This window comes from Danio aesculapii, chromosome 5, assembly GCF_903798145.1.
Source record: "Danio aesculapii chromosome 5, fDanAes4.1, whole genome shotgun sequence".
NCBI lineage: Eukaryota > Metazoa > Chordata > Actinopteri > Cypriniformes > Danionidae > Danio > Danio aesculapii.
The window spans coordinates 7,046,589-7,069,805 of NC_079439.1; the positions used below are offsets into that span (position 1 = coordinate 7,046,589).

The 23,217-nt window shown below is 34.2% G+C and overlaps 1 protein-coding gene across 1 annotated transcript in view; it reads left to right on the plus strand.

Moving 5' to 3' along the window:
- tnks1bp1 (tankyrase 1 binding protein 1) overlaps nucleotides 1–23,217 on the plus strand; it is a 65,478-nt gene that overhangs the window by 10,244 nt on the left and 32,017 nt on the right. Inside the window, exon 3 of the mRNA XM_056457296.1 lies at nucleotides 3,145–5,899. Within this exon, the coding sequence (XP_056313271.1) occupies nucleotides 3,145–5,899 (2,755 nt within the window). The remainder of the gene's footprint in view (nucleotides 1–3,144; nucleotides 5,900–23,217) is intronic.

The following is a 23,217-nucleotide window of genomic DNA, read 5'->3' on the forward strand; positions in this document are numbered from 1 at the left end:
TAAGTGAACATTTTTGTTTATCTGAAAAACAATGCTGAAGCCAGATATCCTGATTTGAAAATGTGCGTTACGTGTCTGAACGTCTTTGTCTTTGTTTTGGTTTTTTTAACCCGCCCAATGCCTGTTAAGCCAATTATATTTCAGCACCCCGGGTTGCCTTAATAGGAAAATGGCGCATTTCATTCATTCAGTCATGAAGGCTCTCAGAGTGTACGTCCGTGACCGAAATGCGACCTCCGGTGGACAGTAGCAGCCTCCAAAATGAGATGCACAATCAGAGTTCCACATGAGGTTATTAATTAGCAAATAATATAAATATTACTAACGTAAACATTAGGTGAGCAGCTCACATTGTAACCCTGTGTTCTAACAACACCTGACAAGATAAACAATTTGGCTGTTTGCACCAGACGAAACACAACAGAAATTTAAATACAACCAGAAGCACAGAATAATGTTACTACACTGCACTCCCAATGAAATGGTAAGGTTTATAATCTAATTAAAACCTCTTTAACATTGTTCTATGTACATGCTGAATCACTGATATGGATTTAGCTCCATATCAGTTTAATTTTAATTTTAATTTTAAACGGTTTATTTTATTTTCAAGATCTGAGGTGAACTATCTGCTGCTGCTTTCAGTAGTATGGCAATAAATGTCATGTAAAATGGCATTCAAACTTACATTATTAGCATTTAACATTGAAGGTCACCTGAGGTCATCATATTTTATCCTGTTGCTCACCTGTGAGAAATACAAGCTGTTTCTAATATAGAAATTTCAGGTGTTGATTGGGACAACCTCATTTTAGTATGGAGAATTTTTCCTTCTATGGCACGCCGTTACTTTTAGTTGGAAAACGGTTCAAATAAGCCTTTAGTCTCGATAGTCAGGCATACTCACGTCAACCTGCGCATGTGTGGACTTATCAGAGGAGGAGCCTAGTGAAAATGTGTTTTGATCCAGGAGTGCAATACCTAATTCAACCACTGGGTGTCAAACTTACATATTGCACCTTTAACGTTTATAGCATCTTAAAGGAGTGAAGGAGTATTTTTTTTCATCCAAAAATAAAAAAGTCCGTCATGGCAGTTTGTGTTATCCGTTCTGTTGAACTCAAAAGAAGAAATTTTGAAGAATGTTGAAGAACTATTGATTTCCTTAATATTTGTTCTACTTACAATGTATGTCAATGGTTATTGGTTTCCAACATTCTTCAAAATATCTTCTTTCCTGTTCAACAGAACACAAAACTCAAACATGTTTGGGACAAATCAAGGGTAGCGTAGTAAGCCCATAGATTATGATTCATTCATTCAGTTTATTTATGCTTTTGATTTGCATTATAGGACCTTGATCTTCGCTCCAACAAATTTTGATCTTACAAATAAACTCCAGAATTTAACAATGTGATGTTTATTGATATTTATATTAGTTTAAATTTAATATTTTATAGGAAGTAAAATATAATATGGCAAGAACGTTTACTTTTTCCTTTAAATCAGTACATTTGATTTTTATAATACCGTATTTTGTATGATAGCATTATAGTACACACCACTTATGGATATAAATACACAGCAATTTAGTTGCATCTGTTAATATCACACCGATTAATTAAATTGGATTGTGATCAGGGCAAAAATTGTTAAATGAAACATGGAATTTCGTGTCAAAATAGGCGGCATGTTTTTAAACATGTTTCTCTAGTACTTTTTTTATGACAGGAAATATATAACATCTGATGTTTGCATTCCAGACCATTATGATGCCCGTCATAAATAAACAGGCTCTTTGATGTTTGTATATTGATATTATCATGACACATATGCAAATATAGTCTCGAATACAAGAGTTTTATCAGAACCATTAACATGCCCAAACTGAATGTGCTGACACAATCAAATTTTATGCGTTTCATTTAAAGACTTTTGGCCCCTGATCGCTTCCCATACCTCAAATTTAGCTGATGTTTCAGAAAGTGCAGATTCATTCAGAAAGTAAACAATTGCCTACCTTCGTGAGTGCAGCTAATTTGCATACATATTTACGTATTTGGTTTCTCACAGGTATCTTTTGAATATTTCTTTACTGTGTTTTTAAATAGAATGAAACATAGAAGCTTTTGTCAAGTCAAGTCTATTTTAGTGGCTTGAAATTATTGTTTTGGAAATCACTGAACATTTTTGTGATTTTGTGATCGTGCATTGCAGAAGTCATTTCAAATCTTTTGTTTTCTTTGTTATTTTTGTTAAAATGACAAAAATGACCTGTAATAGTTTTCAAAGCATCAGAAAGAAAGCTACAGTTAAAGTCAGAATTATCAGCCCCCCTTTGAATTATTTTTTTTTCTTTTTTATATTTCCCAAATGATGTTTAACAGAGCAAGGACATTTTCACAGTATGTCTGATAATATTTTTTCTTCTGGAGAAAGCCTTATTTGTTGGTTGGAATTAAAGCTGTTTTTAATTATTTAAACACAAATTTAAGGTCAAAATTATTAGCCCCTTTAAGCTATATTTTATTCCGATAGTCTACAAAACAAACCATCGTTATAAAATAACTTGCATAATTACCCTAACCTGCCTAGTTAACCTAACTAACCTAGTTAAGCCTTTAAATGTCACTTTAAGCTGGACAGAAGTGTCTTGAAAAATATCTAGTCAAATATTATTTACTGTCATCATGGCAAAGCTAAAATAAATCAGTTATTAGAAACGAGTCATTAAAACTATTATGTTTAGAAATGTGTTGAAAAAAATCTTCTCTCCGTTAAACAGAAATTGGGGAAAAAATAAACAGGGGGGCTAATAGTTCTGACGTCAACTGTACTTTCTACTTGAACTTATGTATTGAGTTTTTACTGCAAACGTCACATTCATAATGCTGGAATTACTCAATTATGTTTTCGTATAAAAGAAAAAACAACCATTTTGATTGCCAAAATACAATGAATTTAGCTTATTAATTAATTATTATTATCTAAACTTTACTTATGCAACATAAGACTTGGTTTTGTTGTCCAGGATCATTTAATTAGAGTATTTACCCATTTGTTTTTTTGAGGTTTGTTTTTTCTTTTCGGCACTATGGTGTCTTTACTTTCCAATCTCTAACATCTAAACATCTATATTTGCAGTCCAACATCTGAGAAGAACCAAAGCTCCTCAGATGAGCCGCTGAATGAGAGATCATCAGAAAAAACAGAAACAGAGCCAGATATAAAACCATCAAGAACCACAGAAAATAACTCTGCTGCCATTGTGGAGAATAGAGAAGAAAATGATGATGAGGAGGAGGATGATGATGGAGAAGAAGATAAGGAGAACTCTGTCATTATGCCTGTTTACAGAAGAGTTGGGTTAAGCTTAGATGCAGAGAAGAAGCGAAAGGAAGAAGAAGAAAAACTAAGAAAAGATGAGCAGTTAGAGAAGGAAAGAAAGCAACGGGAAAAGGAGGAAGAGAGAAAGCAAGAAGAGAAAAGACAAAGGCAGATAGAAGAAACAAGAAAGCAAGAGGAAGAACTAAAGAGGAAATTGGAAGAAGAAAGAAGACAGGCTGAAAAAGAAATAGAGAGACAGAAAGAGGAGGAAAGAGTGAGAATGGAGAAACAACAGAAGGAAAGAGAACTGGAAGAAAAGAGACGAAGAATTCAGGAGATGGAGAGACAGAGAGAAGAAGAAAGACAGAGACAGGAACGAGAAAAAGAAGAGAGGTTGAAGAAAGAGAGAGAAATGGAGGAGAGGAAACAAATTGAGGAGGAACGGCTGCGACAAGAGGAGCGATTGAGACAGGAACGAGAAAAAGAGAGGGTAAAGAAGGAAAAGGAGATGGAAGAAGAGAGACAACGGGTTCAAGAGCTGGAGAGACAGAAAGAGGAGGAGAGACGGAGGAAAGAAGAAGAAATGGAGAGAATAAGGAAAGAAAAAGAAATTGAAGAAGAAAGACGAAGAATTCAAGAGTTGGAGAGACAGATGGAAGAAGAAAGATTGAGAAAAGAACAAGAAATGGAGAGAATAAGGAAAGAAAAGGAAATGGAGAAAGAAAGACAAAGGATTCAAGAGCTGGAGAGACAGAAAGAGGAAGAAAGACTGAGAAAGGAGCAAGAAATGGAGAGAATAAAGAAAGAAAAGGAAATTGAAGAGGAAAGACGAAGAATTGAGGAATTAGAAAGACAGAAAGAAGAAGAAAGGTTGAGAAAAGAGAGAGAAATGGAGAGAATAAAGAAAGAAAAAGAAATGGAGGCAGAAAGACGAAGGATTCAAGAGTTGGAGCGACGAAAAGAGGCAGAAAGACTGAGAAAGGAGCAAGAAATGGAGAGAATAAAGAAAGAAAAGGAAATTGATGAAGAAAGACGAAGAATTCAGGAATTAGAAAGACAGAAAGAAATAGAAAGACTGAGAAAAGAGAGAGAAATGGAAGAAGAAAGACAAAGAATTCAAGAGTTGGAGAGACAGAAAGAAGAGGAGAGAATGAGAAAAGAACAAGAAATGGAAAGAATAAGGAAAGAAAAAGAAATGGAAGAAGAAAGACGAAGAATTCAAGAGTTGGAGAGACAGAAAGAGGAAGAAAGACTGAGAAAAGAAAGAGAAATGGAAGAAGAAAGACGAAGAATTCAAGAGTTGGAGAGACAGAAAGAGGAAGAGAGAATGAGAAAAGAACAAGAAATGGAGAGAATCAAGAAAGAAAAGGAAGAAGAAATGGAGAGATTGAGAAAAGAAAGAGATTTGGAAGAAGAGAGGAGGCGAATTCAAGAGTTGGAAAGACAGAAAGAGGAGGAAAGACTGAGAAAAGAAAGAGAAATAGAGAGAATAATGAAAGAGAAAGAAGTGGAAGAAGAAAGGAGGAGGATACAGGAATTAGAAAGACAGAAAGAAAAAAGACTGAGAAAAGAAAGAGAAATGGAAGAAGAACGACTAAGAAAAGAGAGAGAAATGGAAGAAGAAAGACGAAGGATTCAGGAATTAGAAAGACAGAAGGAAGAAGAACGACTGAGGAAAGAAAGAGAAATGGAGAGAATAAAGAAAGAGATGGAAGAAGAAAGGAGGAGGATTCAGGAAAAAGAAAGACTAAGGAAAGAAAGAGAAATGGAAGAAGAACGACTGAGAAAAGAGAGAGAAATGGAAGAAGAAAGACGAAGGATTCAGGAATTAGAAAGGCAGAAGGAAGAAGAACGACTGAGGAAAGAAAGAGAAATGGAGAGAATAAGGAAAGAGATGGAAGAAGAAAGGAGGATGATTCAGGAAAAAGAAAGACTAAGGAAAGAAAGAGAAATGGAAGAAGAAAGACGAAGGATTCAGGAATTAGAAAGGCAGAAGGAAGAAGAACGACTGAGGAAAGAAAGAGAAATGGAGATAATAAAGAAAGAAAAAGAAATTGAAGAAGAAAGACAAAGAATCAGGGTGATTGAAAGACAGAAAGAAAAAGAAAGACTGAGGCAAGAAGGAGAAAAATTGATGGCGATGGAAACGTGTAAATCAGCAGAGCGGTCGCCAGAGGAAGTTCCTACGAGTTTTGATTTAATATCGTTTGACGCTGAGGAACCATCACCACCTGTCTCCTCCATCTCCATGGATACCGAAGTAATTTACGATGATTTTTCAGTGAAACCACAAAGATGGGGAACCAGAGTGAGAGATTCTCCAACAACGTCTCCAACCAGAGAAACCGCTGACCTCAATCTACAGCCACAATTAAAATACAGTACTCCGGGATCCCAAGAACCAGCCGGAGATCGGGTACATGTGGAAAACCTAATTGGATTTGAGCCTGAAGGATCCAGTCCACAGAACTCGCCCTATATACATAAAGAAAACAGACATCAATCTTTATCTGAGGAGGAAACTGAGTGTACACCAGAGGATCTGCTGGAGCCAGAAACTGAATTAAATGAGGTAAGAGCTGTTCAATTTCGCAATGTGCTTTGCTTATTGTTATCTTCATTGGCTGTTTGGCTCACTTGATTTGTTAATAAATAGGTTCGTTTTTGAGCTGCTCTCAGTAATGGGCAGAACATTTCACCTAAAGAACGACACTTGAGTAATAGGATTCATAGTTTCAAATTATTTCAATGATTCATTTAGAAAAAAAAGTCTTTATTTACTTGATTTGTTCACAAACAGATTCATTCAGGAACTGTGCTCTTAGAGACACTAATGTTCTGCTCTGGCTTTGATTTTGAAGAATTTTCATTGGTGAAATGGACAAAAGAAAAACAGGAAATGTGTTTTAAAAGTGGCACTCTTGCTTGTGTGATATCATTTACCTATACACTACCTGACAAAAGTCGTGTCTTGACCCAGCTGTAAGAGCAATAAATAATAACTTCTAGTTGATCATTTGGACAAGTTGTAGAAGGACAGATGAATCATCTGTTGAACTGCATCCTAATCATCCCAAACACTGCAGAAGACCCATTGAAACTTGCATGGGCCCAAGATTCTCAGAGAAATCAGTCAAGTTTGGTGAAGGAAAAATCAAGGTTTGGGGTCACATTCAGTATTGTGGCATGCAAGAGAACTGCAGAGTGTACGGCAACATCAAAAGCCTGAGGTATCAAATTCTTCAGCAGAATAGCGCTCCTCATACTTCAGCCTCCACATCAAAGTTCCTGAAAGCAAAGAAGGTCAAGCTGCTCCAGGATTGGCCGGCCCAGTCACCAGACATGAACATTTTTGAGCATATCTGGGGTAAGATGGAGGAGGCATTGAAGATGAATCTGAAGAATCATGATGAACTCTGGGAGTCCTGCAAGAACGCTTTCTTTGCCATTCCAGATGACTTTATTAATCAGTGATTTGAGTCATTGCAGAGATGTATGGATGCAGTCCTCCAAGCTCATGATGGAGTCAGACACAATATTAACTCTTTTTCCACTGCAGCATGACTTTATATTCTATACTGGACATTATTTCTGTTCAGTGACAAGACTTTGTCTAAGCAAAGTCAGACCTTACTGTCCTAATGAAATAATTCAAAATCAAGACATGATCATATTATTTAGGTCAAATAAGTGTAATCTAGAGACCTTTGCCTTTCATATAAGCCACTTCTGATATCAATTGATCAACTAAAAGTCAACTTATTATTTGCTGTTCCTAAAACTTGGATAAGTGACAAGACTTTTGTCAGGTTGCTTGGTATTTTTGGCTTCATAACGATGTATTAGGGTCATTTTAACTGCATTTTCATAGGTTTCAATAAGGTCTTTAAACAAATATGCACACTTTTAAAACACAGTTTTAATAAATACAAATGAAACTGAGAAGTGTTTTTCTCTAGCTGTGTAATGTTTCTTCAATCTTTTTTGGGCATTTAGTAAAATATTGCATTTGAAACCGCTTCCGCTGAGAAAGTGAGCAGAAACTTTTACAAATAACAACACTTGAGTAATATGATTCATCGATTAAAATGATTTGTTCTAAATGGATGATTCATTTTACAGTGTTTATTCACTTGATATGTTCACAAATAGATTAATTCATGAACGTTGCTCTTAGAATTATTAACAATTCACAATTATTGTATTTTCATAGTATAATAAATAGTGCATGCAGCAAACTTGCTAATTGTCAAAAGACTAAATAAGGAATTGCGTAATTTTATTAATAACAAGCATCTTCTTGGGATATATGAAAACCTTATTTAGTTGATTTGGTGTTGACTGCTGTCTTCAGGGCAGGGCCTTGGTTTGCATTGATTGTGTCATGTTGGAATTTCCCATTCACTGGTGTCTTATGACGGCATACAGTGATGTCATCGCTCTAGATGTTTTGTATTGGGTGTTTGTGTGTGTGTGTGTGTTTTTTTTCTGTGTTTATTCTCACATGACACTTGTCTGACTCAGAGTGTTGGCATTTTAATACACCACCAATCAGTTGTGAAAGTGTACTTTTTTTTCATTTTGGATTTAACCACCTATCTGATATGCGTGATTATTTTGCAATTGATTCAAATTGGTCACACTTTACAATGAGGTTTCATTGGTTGATGTTAGTTAATGTATTTACTTGCATGAATTAAGAATGAACCATAAGCTTCTTGTACATTATTTGTTCATTATAGTTCATCGTTTGCTAATGTATTATTTAAAATACAACAAAATTGTTAGTTAATGCACTGTGAGTTACGAGAACTAACAATGAATGACTTAATTTCTATTAACTAACGTTAACAAAGATTAATAAACATTGTTAAGTAAATGTTCTTCTTCATTTTTTGTACAAGTTAGTAAATACATTATTATTATTCCGTGGCTGTCTAGAATACTCGATTCTGATTGGTCAGTTGCAATATTCCAAGTACGTTATTCCGAGATATTAACAGCTAAGGCATGTTCACCTGGGAACTTTAAAAAAAAAACTTGACCGTCAGTGAATGTGATACTGTGTCTAGATTTGTATCATATTATTTAATTATGTGTAGGAATATATGCTGTTAACTATTTTCATCAATATTCTGTGATTTGTAAGGGTTTTATGGGACATTCCACCAAAAAAAACTAGTTTTCACTTATAAAAAACGTGACAGGGCCTGACTTTAGCTTGTCGTCTTTAAAAAATCATACAAAAACAAGCATAAAATCATACGATTCAATGACAGAATGCATCCTTGTGATCACTCTCAGCTTCTTCTCCATCAAATGAGTCATAGCCTTAAACGTGTATTGCTCGCATTGTATGTTTAATTTAATGCAAATGTGACAGGACTTACAGAAACATGGGGACAATTGTAAATTTATTTGTATTATATATTTGTAGTAGTATTTATTTGTAGAATTTATTTATAATTTATGCTTTTAATCAATTGATGTGAAGAAAAACAACTTCAATGTGCTATTTCTGAAGAAATTTGTTCTAAGCAACAGTTTTTAGCATAACAGAACTATTAAAGCTGCAAGTTCAATTGAGCTGAGGACAAGGGCAATGACAGGGTTTGTACAGTGCAAAGTGTTTTTAATAATAAAAAAAATTGACATATTCCTTAACAGAAAAACGTACAGAAGTCAACCATCAGGCCATTTTAGACATATTTTGGATGAAATACTTTTTATTCATTCTATTTCTATGTTTTTATTTCAGGGTCGGATAATGTACGTTTGTAGTAGAATGTCTCTTATATGTTAATAATAGCAGACTGCAATGTGCGTCTTGATCCGCCATGTTGAAAACTTTAATAATTGACATTATTTTAGATGTTTGAAACTATATAGTGTTTAATTTGGTTACTAAAAACAGGTATTGAGCTGCCAGTACTTTTCATCACTAATATTTTACATTTTACTTTCACACCTTGTTTTTGAAGCATTATAGCAGACTCATGAGCATGTATACTCCTTACTTGGCTTATATATAATCACATTTGTCATTTTAATTTAATGTGGACAACTAAATAGTCATCTTTTATTTATATATATATATATGTATGTATGTGTGTATATATGTATGTGTGTATATATATATGTATGTGTGTATAAATGTATGTGTGTGTATATATATATATATATATATATTAGGGGTGTCAAAATTGTTTCCTCGGTGTACTGCGATGCAGACGCGGACAATTTAGTATCGGTTCAGTAATAATCATAACCGGCTATCGTGTACTGACCTCATTTATCTCACTATGTCGCTGTTGCTTACTATGGCGAGGGAGGCGAGCGCGAGTATTTACAACGCTCCAGCTACTTAAAAACTAAGAAACTGTGCACAATTTCACTGCGTGTGTCTAAACTGAAGAAGCCCCTATTTCACTGCGATTTGAGAGAACGAAAGTCCTCCATTTCACTCTCCTACTGTGGCTCATTTGACCGGCTGCATGACTTTTCCTCTTCTCTCGGCTGTTACACTTCTGGATACAGACACGAGCGCGCGAGTTCTCTCCACCGTGTCTATCATGGATCAGCTGTGATCGCCGCTGCAGTGTTGCCAGATGTAGCTGACTGATTCTAGGCCAAAAACTGTCCAAAACCCGCTGAAATGTCTATTCAAAACCGCCCAATCTGGCAACACTGCGCCAATGCAGTTTATCAGTGTCACTCATCGGTGAACAGCGCCTGTGAAGTAAAATATAAAATTGTGTATGGAAAGCATCGTCAATGCACCGAGAAATCAAATTGAACCGAATCAATGGCATGAAAATTGTAACCGTATTGTGAGACCAGTGTAGGTTCACACCTCTAATATATGTATAACATTATATATATTTTTATTTAACTTAAATGCTTCTATTTTAATACAAAATAATATCATAATATTAACGTATAAAATGTAAAAATGCACATGTATTAATAATATTCAGAGCGTTTTGAATGTTTGGTTTCATTTTAGTTTATTAACTTCATACTTTTAGCTTCAGTTGTTTGCCTGTTTGTTGCTCTGTTGTTTTTGTCAGCCTCCTACACATGCAAAATACTCCCTGGCACATGTTTATCCTGGAAAATGTGGTGGAAATGCGATTTAATTTGAATATTTGTCTGTATAGTGCACAGTGATCCACATAATTTACTGTGATTATGGTGACTCTAATTAAGATCAGAAGTACATCATTCGCGGTATTTGGTTTACATGAGCACCAGTGTAATCACAGCAATAATCACATCCTATTTGATCCAAGCCTGAGTATATGAGCTATAATTGAGTTTAGCACCACTAATTATACTGAGAGATCAGAAGTTGTGCGGATTCCTCTGCAATGTTTTGGGGATAGAATGAGGAATTGCTTGCTTCAGATTTCATGTAAATGATTTGCAAAATTCTGTAGGTTGAGATGTGAGATGCAAATCCCAGAGGTAATGCGTGTTGTTAAGTGTTAAGTTTAAAATTTAAGTCTTATTGGGAGTAATGTAGAATGATTAACTTTTTTATTTTGCTTATACAGCTATGGAAGAGAGCATTTGAAATTTCAGTTTTATAGTTTATATGTGCCTGAGTAAAGTGTAATATTTGTTTTATTCTATGTAATTTCTTCCTTATTGAAAATAAAATACTGTCATTTAGAGTCTTTATGCTTAAAATAAAAAGTGCCAGTTTTGCAGACATGTTTATATTGGTTTTTGTTTTTAGAAACAATTCCAAAAGAATTTTTGTTGAATAATAATCCTGAGGCGACGCGGTGGCACAGTAGGTAGTGCTGTCGCCTCACAGCAAGAAGGTTGCTGGTTTGAGCCTCGGCTGGGTCAGTTGGCGTTTCTGTGTGGAGTTTGCATGTTCTCCCCGCATTTGCGATGGTACAGGTGAATTGGGTTGGCTAAATTGTCCGTTGTGAATGAGTGTATTTCCCTATGATGGGTTGCAGCTGGAAGGGCATCCGCTGCGTGAAACATATGCTGGATAAGTTGGTGGTTCATTCCGCTGTGGCGACCCTGGATTAATAAAGGGACTAAGCCGAAAAGAAAATGAATGAATGAATGAATAATAATCCTGATTACAGCACATTAAAATATTTTCTATACTGGCCAATTGTAATTTTCTGAGGTAAAAAACTCTAAAAGACAATAGATTTGCAAGAAATTTTATCCCCTTTTAAATAAAACGAATATAGATTTTTGACCGATTTCTCAAGATTTTCTCTGTATCATTTTTCTATGTTCTGTATAATCTTTTGGGCTATTACTACACTATAAAAAAAACCTGGTTGCCTTACATTTTTAAGCTGGATCAAATTAACCGTATGAGTCCATAGAACTTATATTACTTTAAACTGACTTGCTTGCGAGCAGCATGGTGGCGCAGTGGTTAGCGCTCTTGCTCTTGTCAAGAAGATTGCTGGTTCGAGCCTCGGCTGGGTCAGTTGGCATTTCTGTGTGGAGTTCCCGTGGGTTTCCTCCAGGTGCTCCGGTTTCCCCCACAAATCTAAAGACATGCGGTACAGATGAATTGGGTAAGCTAAAATTGTCTGCAGTGTATGTGGGTGAATGAAAGTGTATGGGTGTTTCCCAGTACTGGGTTACAGCTGAAAGGGCATCCGCTGTTGAAAACATATGCTGGATAAGTTGGCGGTTCATTCCGCTCTGGCGACCCCAGATTAATAAAGGGACTAAGTCGAAAAGAAAATGAATGAATGAATGACTTGCTGGCGCAACTTATTAAACTAAGTTGATCATGTTCTAACTTAATTATATAAGTTACAATGACCTAAAAAAACATATGCTGTTATGACTAATTGATCATATATTTTTCTACAGTGTAAATGTAGTACTAACAACTCTTCTATCATTAGAGTGTAATAATAATATTATTAAAGTAATAGTAACAAACAATCCGAAATGACCAGAAAAGTTCACAAATAGCAACACTCAAACAACAAATTGAATTAAATGTGAAGCAGAATGACTGAAACTAAATTTCAGGCTTTGAAAAATGTGTGGACGTGTAAAATTGCAGCACTGTGGCTCACAGCAAGAAGGTCGCTAGTTCGAGTCCCGGCTGGGCCAGTTGGCGTTTCTGTGTGGAGTTTGCATGTTCTTTCCGTGTTAGTGTGCATGGCTTTCCTTCGGGTGCTCCGGTTTCCCCTCACAAGTCCAAAGATATGCGCTATAGGTGAATTGGGTAATTCCACTGTGGCGACCCCTGATAAAGCAGAGACTAAGCTGAAGGAAAATGAATGAATGTTATGATACTTGTCCTCTTTATGTTTTAGAAATGTTTTTTATTCAATATTTAATTTAATTTAGTTCACAGAAATACTTTAAAGTTTAATGTTTTGCAGGAAAGTGTGTGTGTGTGTGTGTGTGCGTGTGTGCGTGCGTGCGTGTGTGTGTGCGTGTGCGTGTTGGGGGAAAACGGCATCATAGTATTGTGTTACCTAATACGTTGTTGCTAGGTGTTCAGAGAATAAGCATACGGCTATTTGAAATGGATTTTATAGGTGAAAATTGTTCTGTCAGTTGCTTAGTATGTTAAAGGGGATCTATTATGCAAAAATTATTTTATAAGGGGTTTGAACACAGTTGTGTGGCAACAATCTGTGAATATAACCAGCCACTAATGGTAAAAATGTTAAAAAAAAAAAGTAAAAAAAAACAAACAAACATTATTTTATTAAATTCAGCTTAACAAAGCAGCTTAACACAGAAGTTCTAGTAAACTGAAACTGTGTTAGTCCATTTTTCAGAGTTGAAGTTCAGTTTAGATCTATTCAGTGTAGTTTAATTTTCACTGCTGAAAGTCCAAACACTGAAGAGCAAATCCATTGATACTTCATTAAAATCAGTCTGCAGAAACACTTGACATTCTTCCTTTGTATGTGTCATCAGAGAGGTAAAGCCCCGCCCACTAGTGACCATCTCCCGCTCATTAACAAAGGACATTAGTCTTGTTTTTGAATCTGCCACTATGCTAATGCATTTGTAGCTCCGCCCTCTTTTGAAAAGAGCACAATCTCATTTGAATTTAAAGCGACAGTCACCAAAACACCACAATTAGGATCAAAACCTAAAAGGGTCAGTTTTAGAGAGTTATAACACATTATTTGTGTGGTATTTTGAGCTGAAATTCACACACACACACTCCAGAGACATCAGAGACTTACTTTACATTTTGTAAAAATGGGCATAATAGCTCCCCTTTTAATATAAAACATAAACAATAACCATAAACATATTTTCCTGTTTCCTGTTTGCTTGGAAACTCAGTAAGATTGATGGTTTCATTTGATGCTTGTTAAGTTCTTTTGAAATGATTTAATCTTGTGTACTTCTGGAGAAATCATTTGAACTATTCAACAGTAAGAGTTCTCTGTAATGTCAGGTGGATTTATTTCTGGCTTTGTTTTCATTTTTCCTTTTGCTTTAGGAAATGTCTGTAATTTCACTTGTTTTTAACCTTGTTTTGCTTTTACTTATTATTATTTTACTTATAATAATAATAATAATAATAATAATAATAATAATAATAATAATTATTATTATTATTATTATTATTATTATTATTATTATTCATTCATTCATTTTCTTTTTGGCTTAGTTCCTTTATTAATCTGGGGTCGCCACAGTGGAATGAACCACCAACATTTCCAACATATGTTTTACGCAGCGGATGACCTTCCAGCTGCAACCCATAACTGGGAAACACACGCACTCATTCACACACATACACTACGGACAATTTAGCCTACCCAATTCACCTATAGCACATCTTTGGACTTGTGGGATAAACCGGAGCACCCGGAGGAAACCCACACAAACATGGAGAGAACATGCAAACTCCACACAGAAATGCCAACTGACCCAGCCAAGGCACGAACCAGCGACCTTCTTGCTTTGAGGCAATTGTGCTACCCACTGTGCCACCTTGCTGCCCAATTGTTATTATTATTATTATTATTATTATTATTATTATTATCATCATTATTATTATTATTTTTATTATTATTATAACAACAGTTCAGGAAATAAATCCATATACAGAAAAAGTACTGGCAGCTCATTACCTGTTTTTTTGTATAGTAATTTACTGTTCATGATCAGCCCAGATAATATATTATTTCAAATAGAGGCACAAAATATGTAAATAAAATAATATCTTTAGATCAAATTAAATGTATTTAATAACTTTTTAAGCTTAAATTTGAACATCAAAAACTGTTGAAGCAGCGATCAAAGTTCAAGGATCTATTTTAAAACCATAAATAAAATAAAAACACCTGCGACTCACAAGCTTTAATCGATTATTTTAAAATATATTTACCACTATTAATTAACAGATCATTTACAGTGTCTGCTGTACAATATGAATGGACAGATGAATCAGTGTGTTGATTTTTGAAGAATGCTAGGATTGAGGTGTTTGTTTGACCACCAGGGGTCGATGTTATTTCATAAATGAAGAGTTCAGATGCAAAAACCTGTAAATGCCATCTAAAATGAGCATTTTTCTTAACCTCCTGTGTTTAAGTTCAATTATTTCACTTTAAAGGCATTGAAAAGAACCTATTCATCACCATAGAAGTACATTTGAGAAAAAAAAATGTTTATTTAAGAAGAAAATTTTACATTACATTTAGAGGTTTTTGCATCTGACCAATTGAACTTTGTCATTTTCCACAACAACAACAACAATCTCTAAATGAAAATCTTGTTTTTAATTTGGGCTGCTCAGTGGTTAGCACTGTCACCTCACAGCAAGAAGGTCACTGATTCGAGTCCCGGCTGGGTCAGTTGGCATTTCTGTGTGGAGTTTGCATGTTCTCCCCATGTTGGCGTGGGTTTCCTCTGGGTGCTCCGGTTTCCCCCACAGCTATAGGTGAATTGGGTGAACTAAACTGGCCCTAGTGTTTGAGTGTATGTGTATGGGTTTTCCAAGTACTGGGTTGCAGCTGGAAGGCCATCAACTGCATAAAACATATGCTGGTTTAGTTGGCGGTTCATTCCCCTGTGGCGACCCCTGATGAATAAGGCACGAAGCCGAAGGAAAATGAATGAATGATTGTTTTTAATTGGGAAGGAGTGTTATTGACCTTTATAAAATACAACAAATGCTAGCATTTTACTCAAACCCATAGCTAATATGGTACAGTAAATTAAAAAGAAATGGAGTAATCTGGTTCAACTAAATGGGTTATCTAACTAACTGGAAAAGCATTTTCACTCAGAACTTACCAGTAAATTTGACAAATAATGATATTGAAGAAACACACATACAATTGAAGTCAGAATTATTAGCCCCCTTTGAATTTTTTTTATTCATATAAAAAAATTTTCATAAATATTTCCTAAATGATGTTTAACTGAGCAAGGAAATTTTCACAGTATGTCTGATAATATTTTTTCTTCTGGAAAAAGTCTTATTTGTTTTATTTCATTTAGAATAAAAGCAGTTTTTAATTTTTTTAAACCATTTTAAGGTCAATATTATTAGCCCCTTTAAGCTATATTTTTTTCGATAATCTACAGAACAAACCATCCTTATACAATACCTTGCCTAATTAGCCTATCCTGCCTAGTTAACCTAATTAACCTAGTTAAGCATTTAAATGTCACTTTAAGCTGTATAGAAGTGTCTTGAAAAATATCTAGTCAATTATTATTTACTGTCATCATGACAAAGATAAAATAAATCAGTTATTAGAAATAGGTTATTAAAACTATTATGTTTAGAAATGTGTTGATAAAGTCTTCTCTCCGTTAAACAGAAATTGAAGAAAAAATAAACAGGGGGCTAATAATTCAAGGGGCTAATAATTCTGACTACAACTGTATGTAAGATTTTTTTATTTACATTTTTATTTGTTTGTTTGTTTTTGAGGACATCAGTATCTCCATCAGAAAAGATATCCAAAGACGCCATTTTAAATTGTGAAGAAATCAGTGTAATTGAAACTAATGAAGACAGCAGAAGTCAATTCATTTGAATTGTTTAAGCTGTCATGTTTACTGCTCCAAAATATGATAAATGTCTCTTAAAATAAAATATGTTGTGTTCAAAGTAGGAAAAAGTTTTAGTTTTTTTACCCAGACATTTAAAAAGAAGATAATTTAGAGCAGTAATCACGATACCGTCAAACCGTGATATTTTTATCCAAGATTATCATACCGACAGAATTTTATAGCGACCCATGCCTAAATCAGACACACCTGGGCTTGCTAATAAAGCTCTTACCAGGCTTTCTGGAAACATACTTGCAGGTGTGAAGAGGCAAGTTGGAGCTAAAATATGCTGGACACCATAAGTTTGGACACTCCTGCTCTATAAACTTTTTTTAGTTTAAAACAAGTTTTACTAAATTCCTAATTCTTTTTTTTTTTTAAACGAAGGATGATAATAAATTTGTATATAAAAATGTATATTTTTTCATATTTCTTTATTATTTTTTTAATGCTAATCTCATAACATTATTTATAAAACTGTAATAATTTACAGTTTAAATGAAATTTTGTAAATAAATACTTCGTAATAATATCATATGGTAAGCACCTTGACAAAATTGTAGGTCCTAAAAGGCAATTCAAACACATAAATAAACAGTGAAAATTAAAAAAATAATCAAAACATGAATCACAAAATAAGAAAAAGATTTCTAATAAAACATTCAGCACAATATTTCATGAATCTTAGGTTATAGAAATACAGCATCATATTATTATCATGCTATTCTCCTGTATGATTATTCAGCAAGAAATAAATGTCCTTCAGTTAGACTTCTGAAAGCTGGTGTGATAAACACACACGCTCACGCACGCTATGGCTCATATTAGACAAACATTGGCTGTTATTCAGGACAAATAGTCAAACTAACACACGGTCAAGTATAAAGCACCTGATTCAGCAGGATTTGCATGAAGGCTTTGTGGTTTAACTGTTTCTCTTCCAAAGTTCACAGCTACAGCAAAGTTTCCTGCTTTCTCTCTCTCTCTGTCATTTTATATTTTACTATTATAAATGATTCATTTTCCATGATCTTCTTCCATCCCTTCCCCCCTTTTCTCTCTCGCTCTCTTTCCCTTGGATGTTGTCAGTCATTTAAGGGCTGTGTCTGTTTCCGGTACCTGTTTGTACCTGTAAGAAGTGGGCTTGGCGGAGCGCTGCTGTGCTTTACTTTTATTGAGGTCTTAGAAACGGCTCAGCGTTGAGTTCCCTGAAGGTTTTATTTTCTTTCATTTGTATTAAAAACCTTGATCCAAAGGATGGATTCACTGGAGATGATCAACAGGAGAATGGATTGACATTAATGTGGCGGTACAGCATTGAGGATTGATCCTGGAGGGCTTTTTATGATCAGATGCTGGCATAAAGTCTGAGATGCCAATGCACATTGGGTGCATCACCATCTAGAACTCGTATCTGGGATTATACCCCCTGAAATCTTTCATTTGTATTCATACTTATTAATAAGGAGAAGTTATCTGGAGGCGATCTACTGGAGAATACAGCGAGACGTTATGTGGAGGAAATTGTGATCAGAATTTGTCAAGTCTGAGATGTCTGGATGCCAATACATTGATATCTAGACCTCATGTGTGGGATTTAAACCTAAAACGTTTTTTAAATTGCTTTTTTATTTGCTATACCTTATTAAAAAGAAGAATTCCACTGGAGGTGATCAACATTCATTTGGAGGATTTTCCTGGAGAGAATAAAGCCTGAGATACCATTAGGTGCATCACCATCTAGAAGTTATATCTGGGATTTAAACCCCAGCATATTCATATGAAGAATTAACTTGGAGATGATCTACTGGAGAATAAAACAAGACTTTATGTGGATGAACATGCTGGCAGAGCATCAACGACTGTTTTATGTGATCAGATTTAGTAAAGTATGAGATCTGGGATTTAAACCCAAAACTTTTTTAAATATATTTTTTCCCCTGCCGTATTCAAAAGAAGAATTCCACTGGAGGTGATCAACCTTAATTTGGAGGATTTGCCTGAGGAGCATGGGTGATTGATCTTGAAGTGATTTCTTTGAGCAGAAACTGGCATAAAGACTGAGATACCAATTCACTTTGGGCGCATCACCATCTAAAGCACATATCTGTTAAACCTTCATTTGTTTTCCTAACTTACTCATGAGGAGAGTTTACCTGGAGGTGATCAACTGGAGAATACAACGAGACATTAATGTGGAGGAATGTGTCAGATTTTGTGAAGCCTAAGATGTCTGGATGCAAATACATTGATATCTAGACATAATATGTGGGATTTAAACCCAAAACATATTTAAAAATCCTTACTTTTTATTTTGTATACATTATTCAAAAGTAAAATTCCACTGTAAGTGATTAACATTTATTAGGAGGATTTTTTTCTGAAGACCAAAAAATCTGAGATACATAGCCATCTAGACTTTATATCTTGGTGAAATTCCTACATATTCATCTGGAGAATTAACCTGGAGGTGATCAACTGGAGGATAAAACAAGACGTTAATGTGGAAGAACGTGTCCGAAGATTTTTTAAAATGTATTTATTTTTATTGGTGATCAGATTTAGTAAAGTCTGAGATGTCTATATGCCAATACATTGACATCTAGAACTCAAATCTGGGATTTAAACCCAAAACATTTTTTACCTCCATGCCTTATTCATACGAAGAATTTCACTGGAGGTGATCGACATTAATTTGGAGGATTTGGCTGAAGAGCACAGAGGATTGATCCTGAAGTGCTTTCTGTGATCGGATGCTGGCATAAAGTCTGACATGCCAATGCACATTGGGTGCATAACCATCTAGACCTCATATCTGGGATTTAAGTCTTGATTTGTGTTCCTAACTTATTCATGAGGAGAGTTTTCCCGTTATTCATGAGGAGAGTTTTCCCGGAGGTGATCAACTGGAGAATAAAATGAGACACTAATGTGGATGAAAGTGTCAGAATAGACTGATTTGTGATTAGATTTAGTTAGTCTGAGATGCCAATACATTGACATCTAGACCTCATATCTGGGATTTAAACCTAACACATTTCTTTTATTCCTAACTTTTATTCCTAGAAGAATTTTACTGGAGTTGATCAACATTAATTTGGAGGATTTTCCTGGAGAGCATTGAGGATCGATCTTAAATACTTGCATAAAGTCTGAAATGCTAATCCACATAGTTTATGTCACCCTTTAGATGTCTTATCTGGGATTTAAACAGCACGAAATTCCTACTGCATTCATATGGAGAATTGAACTGTAGGTGACCAACTGGAGAATAAAACAAGACGTTTATGCGGAGGAACGTGTCAGAAGAGCATGTCTGAGATGCCTATACATTCACATCTAAACCTCAAATCTGGGATTTAAACCCGAAGCATTTTTAGAATATTTTTTATTATCTACCTTATTCAAAAGAAGAATTTGACTGGAGGTGATCAACATTATTTTGAGGATTTTCCTGAAGAGCACCGAGGATTGCATGAACATATAGACCTCATATATGGGATAGGACCCCCCCCCCCCAAAAAACAACCTAAAGAATTGATTTCTTCAACTTTGTCAAATGGAGTCAAGTCTGTGATGCCAGTCCACATTGGTTACATCATCTTCTAGACCTCATATTTGGGATTTAAACACCTAAACTCACAGAAAGACTTGATTTTCTCAATTGTCATTCATGGCAAAATCTATGCCTTTATTGATACCAATGCACATTGGGTCCATCGCCATATAGACCTCACCACTGGGGTTTAAACTGCAAAAACAACTGAAAGACTTGATAGACTTTGTCAACTGGGGAATAATCTGTGGTGAAAATCCACATTAAGTACAACCTCTTCTAGACTTCATATCTGGGATTTAAACCCATTAAAATCACAGAAAGACTCAATTTCCTCAGTTCCTCCATTCATGGTCAATTCTATACCTTCATAGATGCCAATGTACATTGGATACATCACTACATAGAACTCGTAACTGTGATTTAAACCCCAAAAACAACTGCAAGACTTGATTTCCTCAACTTTATCAATCAAAATACAATCTGTGAGCCCAATGCTCATTGGATACATCATCTTCTAGAGCTCATATCTGGAATTTAAACCAATAAAACTGACAGAAAGGCTCAGTTTCGTCATTCATGGTCAAATCTATGCCTTCATAGATGCCAATGTACATTGGATACATCACCACATAGAACTCGTAACTGTGATTTAAACCCCCAAAACAACTGCAAGACTTGATTTCCTCAACTTTATCAATCAAAATACAAACTGTGAGCCCAATGCACATTGGATACATCCTCTTCTAGAGCTCATATCTGGAATTTAATCCCATAAAACTTACAGAAAGTCTCAGTTTCTTCGTTCATGGTCAAATCTATGCCTTCATATATGCCAATGCACATTGGATACATCACCATATAGACGTCCTAACTGGGATTTAAACCCCAAAAACAACTGAAAGACTCTATTTCCTCAATTGTCAATCCCATAAAACTCACAGAAAGACTTGATTTCTTCAACTTTGTCATTCATGGTCAAATTTATACCCTTATAGAAGCTAATACACATTGGATACATCCTCTTCTAGACCTCACATCTGGAATTTAAACCTTTAAAACTCAAAGAAAGAGTAGATTTTTTCAGTTCCTTCATTCATAGTAAAATCTATGCCTTCACAGATGCAATTGCACATTGCATACGTCATCTTCTAGACCTCCTAGACCTTCAAAAAAAACAACTGAAAGACTCAATTTCCTTAACTTTATCAATGTAAAATCAATACCTAGATGTCAGTGCGCATTGGATATATCACTATATAGACATCACCTCTGGGATTTAAACCCCCAAAACAACTGAAAGACTCGATTTCCTCAACTTTATCAATGTAAAATCAATACCTAGATGTGCGTGCGCATTGGATATATCACTATATAGACATCACCTCTGGGATTTAAACCCCCAAAACAACTGAAAGACTCGATTTCCTCAACTTTATCAATCGGGGTGAGCAGGATGCAGTTTTTGGGCAATAAGCTGTCAGAGGCGCAGACGCAGGTGTCTGGATGGATGGGCAACATGCGGCGCTCTTTACAGGAGGCGGTGGAGCTGATGTCTGGCACTCTGGAGAGGAATGGAGTGATTGATGAAGGCGAGGATGAGGAGCGAGAGGGACGCTTTGAAAGAGCCATTTCACCTCTCAGAAGTTTTGCATCTCGTGGACGGCAGTCGCTTCGCAATCGGTTTTCTCTGCGCAAACGCACGACTGCAGCACAGTCCAGTAATGTAAGATTGTTTTTACTAAGCTTTTCTCTGCTTCTGCTCATTCTTACTTTTTGTGTCCGTCTTTCATGCATTGCACAGATTTTCAACAACAAAAACATGACTTTTGCTCGATCTCTAAAGTATTTCAAAGTCAGTTGATATTTGTGTGTGTATTTGTGTGTGTATTTGTGTGTGTGTGTGCGTGCGTGCGTGCGTGCGTGTGTGAGAGAGAGAGAGAGAGAGGGAGTATATTATTTTTTGCATGTTTTTTATATTATTTCTGTTGTTGCTGGTGTTAATAATAATAATATTAGTAGTTTTTATTATTGTTATTATTTTTATTATTAGTTATTGGAGTTCTGAACTTTATAGCTGTATTAATACTCAAATTATATTAGTTGTTGTATTCAATTAATAATTTTCAATTTATCAGTTATATCAATAAAATATTGTTTTAGTTAAATATGCAATTATTTATTAGCGATTATTATTTGAATAAAAATAAAAGATGTGTATTATTATAATTATTATTAATTATCAAAAAACTGGAATTCTGATCATTTTATAGTCGTTTTAATACTGTAATTATATTAGCATTTTAAATGATAAATTATATCAATAAAATATTATTTTAGTTCAATGAAAATTATTGTTAGCTATTATTATTATTATCATTATTATTAATATTAATAATTCATTATTTAAATGATTTACTAACTACTGGAATTGTGAACTTTATCTGTATTAGTACTATAATTATATTAGTTGTTGTTTTATTTAATATTTTTAATTAATAAATTATTTCAATAAAATATTATTTTAATTAAAGTAATATTATTGTTATCTTATTAAATATTATTATCTATTGAATATCTTATTATTGTTATATATTGATAAATAATAATTTTTGTTTAGAATAATAATAGTTTATTAATATTATTATTATTATTATTATTATTATTATTATTATTATTATTATTATTACTATTATTATTATTTGTACTGGTGAGTAAAACAAGTCTAGAAAGATTAGATAACAATAATAATAATAATAATAATAATAAAAATAATAATAATGCTAATAATAATAATAATATGTTGTTGTTGTTGTTGTTGTTGTTGTTTTTATTATTATTATTATTATCTAATCATTCTATACTTGTTTTACTCATCAGTACATAATACTACTAATAATAACAATAATAATAATAATGATAACAATAATAATATTAATAATAATATATTATTATTATTATTATTATTATGATGATCTCATGACTTGTTTTACTTAACAGTAAATAATAAAAATAATAATGAATTAGTTAAATAATTAATTAATTAATTAATTATCCACTAGAATTTTGATCTCTTTTTGATCTGTATTGGTACTGTAACTAAATTAGTTGTTGTTTTTATTTAATATTTTTTAATTGATAAATTATATCAATAAAATATTATTTTACTTAAATTAACATTATCTGTTATTATTTGAATAATAATAATAGTTGTTTATTGTTATTATGATGATGATTATGATGATGATGATGATGATCTCAGCCATCTAGACTTGTTTTAATTAATAGTA